General features: G+C 35.5%; 1 protein-coding gene across 2 annotated transcripts in view; it reads right to left on the reverse strand.

Moving 5' to 3' along the window:
- LOC109844434 (elongation factor G, mitochondrial-like) overlaps nt 1-4,583 on the reverse strand; it is a 22,142-nt gene that overhangs the window by 3,505 nt on the left and 14,054 nt on the right. For both annotated transcript variants that reach the window (XM_020413455.1, XM_020413454.1), the window contains exons 6-14: nt 3,166-3,261; nt 2,963-3,051; nt 2,770-2,836; nt 1,491-1,529; nt 1,283-1,343; nt 1,074-1,183; nt 914-988; nt 771-839; nt 359-480 (exon numbers count right to left, since the gene is read on the reverse strand). In XM_020413455.1, the coding sequence (XP_020269044.1) occupies nt 359-480; nt 771-839; nt 914-988; nt 1,074-1,183; nt 1,283-1,343; nt 1,491-1,529; nt 2,770-2,836; nt 2,963-3,051; nt 3,166-3,261 (728 nt within the window). The remainder of the gene's footprint in view (nt 1-358; nt 481-770; nt 840-913; nt 989-1,073; nt 1,184-1,282; nt 1,344-1,490; nt 1,530-2,769; nt 2,837-2,962; nt 3,052-3,165; nt 3,262-4,583) is intronic.

Consider the following 4,583-nt stretch of genomic DNA (forward strand, 5'->3'; position numbering starts at 1 on the left):
ACTAAGAAAATGCAGAAAAGATTAATCCCAAGCTGTGCCATTGCTGGACACCTAGAGATATAGGAAAGACTTCCATGTACAGGGGCGGAGTAATAAGTAAGAATTTATCGGGACACCAAGTGCACTTTCTTGGTGCCTGACATCTCCATAGGGGAAAAAGTAGACAGCCAAGCAGTGCCTGGGGCACTGTAATGGGGTGGGCACCAGGATATAGGCCATCCAAAATGTGAGGAGTCAGATACCTTGCTAAGTACGCACGAGGCATGTCCAACTGATATGATTTGTATTAGAAGCCACACACTTGCAATAACATATATGATAGACAAACAAAGGCGAAAAATAATTTATGTAGACTTACCCGCAAACACGTCCATATTGACCTTGACCTCCTGATTGCTTCTTATGCAAATAATCAAATTCAGCACGTTGGGTGACTGTCTCCCTAAAATTAACTCGAGGTTTCCCAACTTTTGCATCAACCTTTGACATGAAACATTTAAAATGTTGATAAATAAGCAATCATGTATTCTTCAACAGTATAGACTGTAGAGGCAATTAATGCTTCAACAACAAAAAAAGCAATCCAAATTATACAAGAACCAAATTAACCTAAAAATGTAACTAGTCTTGAACCATAAAGATGCAAAATCAATAATGCCAAGTAAGCTCCACTGAACTAGAATAAGCAAATAAATCTTTCATCAGGAATATAGACCAGGCTGTATAACGAAAATATGCAACTTAGATGCAAAGAAGGAAAAGAAATTCACCTTGTACTCTCTCCGAATGCGTTCAACGTAAATGTCCAAATGCAACTCTCCCATCCCCGATATAATAGTCTGCAGGTAAGATGTTTCCATTATTATCTCAAGGCATATTGAAAGGTCCAGTAAGAGAACAAAACTGTACAGACCTGCCCACTCTCAGCATCCAAACCAACTCGAAATGTTGGGTCCTCTTTCTGAAAGCGATTCAAAGCTTTTGAAAACTGGCAAAGGAAAATATAAGTTCAGTCATCAGCAAAATTTTGCACACCTTTCAAACTGAAATGATGTTAACCAAAGAAAAATTACTTGTCCCCCAGAGTCCTTGGAGACAGGTGAAAGAGCCAAGGACATCACTGGCTCAGGAACATTCATTGAAGTCATGGTATATCTGACAGATCCGTCTGTAAATGTATCACCTGGTGAAATGTAATAAAACAAGATTAGTTTAATAAACTGGCAGAATTAAACACTATCAGAGTGAAACAAACAAAGAAAGATGATTAGAGGCAGATTACCTGATGCACAATCTACACCAAAAACAGCAACAATCTGCCCAGCATAAGCTTCCTGAATATCCTGCAGAACATAGATCCCGGACACAGATCATGTAAGACAGATAAAAACTAGAAATTATACACATAGGACATGGTGAAGATATAGGACAAGCAAAATCCGTAGCTAAAAACGTACACAAATTTGCAATTACAAAAAATAAGAACTGACCTCCATCTCATTGGAATGCATCCGAACTAACCTAGGAACCTGACAGAAATGAAGTTCCAATTAGCATTCTTATAAATAATTATCCAAATAATATCAAACCTAAGTTATAACAAGAAACAGTGGACAAAAAGCCATTAAATATCACAAGAAACATAAAAACAAATTAATTATAAGAAATATAGTCTAATTGACAGAATCAGAGTCATTCACCAACATTATGACTCCCACAACCTGCAGTTTCCTATCCTCCTAGTTTCAACCAAAAACATACATTGCACTTTTGACAAAGTGAAACAAAAAGAAGAATGTAACTTCCATCATAAGAGGTTGGCAACAGAATCCCTATCAAATATCAAGGTTGAATTAGTTTAAACATGATAATGGTAGAAATGGAACTCATTTATCCGACAAAGGGCTGACCAAACTTTTACATTTGATCCTTAAACAATCTTACTCGATAGTATATTGGCTAAGGTATGGATCATACAAAGAGATCTAATTTTTTGGATTCAAATAACTGAAAATCAGAAAAAGAAAAATCAAATCTTGGTATTCAAGTGGATCCCAGTTTCTTGGTCGGTTTAGATACACAGGTAATATCTACAAAGTTACAATGATTTGCAAGTGGGAACACAACAAATTACTAATCTTCATTACAAATTTAAAAAAGTAATGCCTTTATTTCTGGGATTACCAAAATGAGCCAATAAGCACATTTTTAATACATTGGATAGGAATATTGGGCTTGGATATCTGAAGTAAGAAATATATAAACTTTAGATACTCTAAGTGGATTCTAGTTTCTTAGTCAATTTAGATTCACACGTAGATCCTAAATTTATAATGATTTGCAAATGGAGCCAGACCTTTGCCGCCCCAAATTATATTACTCTTAAAAATAAAGTCTTTATTTCTGGGATCGCCAAACAAGAAATGAATCAACAAGGTCATTTTTTAACACACTGGTGTTTCAGCCACAACAAAACAAAACCCATGATCCATCAATACACAAGCTTCATTGTGTCAGCTGATCTGCAGGGCAGAATGAAAGAAGTACTCGGTATCAATTACTTTTAGCAAGTCACATACCTTAATATGAATCTATCTAGTTGGGACTGAAATTTCAACCAATACTTTTTGACAAACAAGGTGACCTTATTTGAGAGCTTCTGTTAAATCCCCAGTATAAATCTAACTTATTTGATATGGAGCATACATTTCAAGATCAAATTAATTTCCAGGATTCAAATCATAAATTGGAGAAACAAATATAACTTACCTTAATCTTCTTCCCTGTATTTACGTTGATGATGAAGTCTCCCTTTTTTATGACACCCTCATAGATCCTGCATATCAGATCACGTTATTTACTATCACGAAGCAGCTAGTTTCAAATTTCCAACCTTGACAACACTTCATTGATGCAGTCAAATTGCAGCATATAAAACATAAATATAACCAAATATCTGTACCTTAGGTACGTTAATTGACCAAACCGGCCTTCTTCCAATTTAAAAGCCAAAGCAACAAGGGGCCCAGCTGGAGTTCCAGTTAATGAAATCTAAAAACAACAGATCCAAGATAAAACAATCAGATCCTACACTGCACTACAAGTTGCATGCAAAAGATAACAAAATAAGTAGTCAAACTCTTTGATTCTCAGGGTTCCTAGTACCTTTTCCTCAGAATTATTTTGGTCAAGGGCGTGATTTTCAACTTCATTAGGGCAAGGCAAATAATCGAGCACCCCATCAAGAAGAGATTGGACACCCTAGAAACATCAAATTGCAAAAAAGAGATTAATAAATTTAACAGTTCTCTCGAAGAATTGGACAAGCAAGAATATAGCATAACCTCCCTCGGAAATACAAGCACTGCAACATTGAGAACTTAGAATAAGTGATATGTCAAAATACCTAAAATGGACAGAGAAAAGATTACAGACTCACTGAACCTCAAGTGTAAAAGGTACTATTGAATCAAAATCCAATCATGAATCTAGTATACTAATCAATACTTGAATTATTACTAACCTCAAACCAATACATACACATAGACACACATAACCAAACATACACAACTACACGCACAGCCTTTAGCAACCCCCACGTGTGCCCTAATCATAGATTCATAATGATTGCTATATTTCAACTTACAAAAATTCATCGTAGTAACAGTCATTTAGACATTCTATGATTTAACTAACCAGAATGAAGAAGTGACAACAAGTGTGTCCTTTATGAAATTTGCTTGTCCATACAGTTTTTGCTTGATTTCAGGCAAACTCGCACTGTTTAGAAAATACTGTATTGCCCCCACATTCAACATTATACAAATGTCAATGGTATATTACAAAAATTCTTTGACTTAGTGGATAACTATCCATGCTTCAATTCTACTTTTTCCTGAAACATTGCCTTCCCCACACTCCCTAGTCTCACAATGGCCATCCAGTCAACAAGGTGATTGACAAGAATAATGTTGAAAATCTCTAGTTGCATGTTGATTAGCGAGGATAAAGGCTTCACACTCCTGTCATCTTCATTCCAAGGATTAGTTTTTACTAACAAGTGCTCAACAAGTAGAAAGAAGATCTCTCGATCTAACAAAGTAAACGCCAACTATTCACTTTTGCTTCTTACATGACAGCACACCCATTTGATCAGTGATTAGAATACAAACTCAACAGGAAAGGAAATTATCCAGCTACTTAGGCTTCACCTAGGCACCCACAGGAGGAAAATTCACTGAGAAGACCAGAAGCCACTTCCCAAATCTAGTGCTTTTTCATGAACAACATATTAGTATTATTTTATTGGGTTTGTTCATATTAGACCATAAATCTTCATTGTTGTAATTTAATCCTGTCTCTATTTTAGGCCCCCAAATCTTCATTATTGTAACTTACACCCCCCCAAACCCATCAAGTTGTTCTAAATAACACCCACATATTTGTAATTTCCAAATCCAAATCTAAATCCATCAAGTTATTTTAAACAACATCCTTGTTTTGAATATATATGCGTGCGCGCGTGCGTGTGTATTATTATTAATTTTTTTATTTTTTTTTTATTTTTTTTTGTTGGGGGGGGG

This window comes from Asparagus officinalis, chromosome 6, assembly GCF_001876935.1.
Source record: "Asparagus officinalis chromosome 6, Aspof.V1, whole genome shotgun sequence".
NCBI classification, from domain to species: domain Eukaryota; kingdom Viridiplantae; phylum Streptophyta; class Magnoliopsida; order Asparagales; family Asparagaceae; genus Asparagus; species Asparagus officinalis.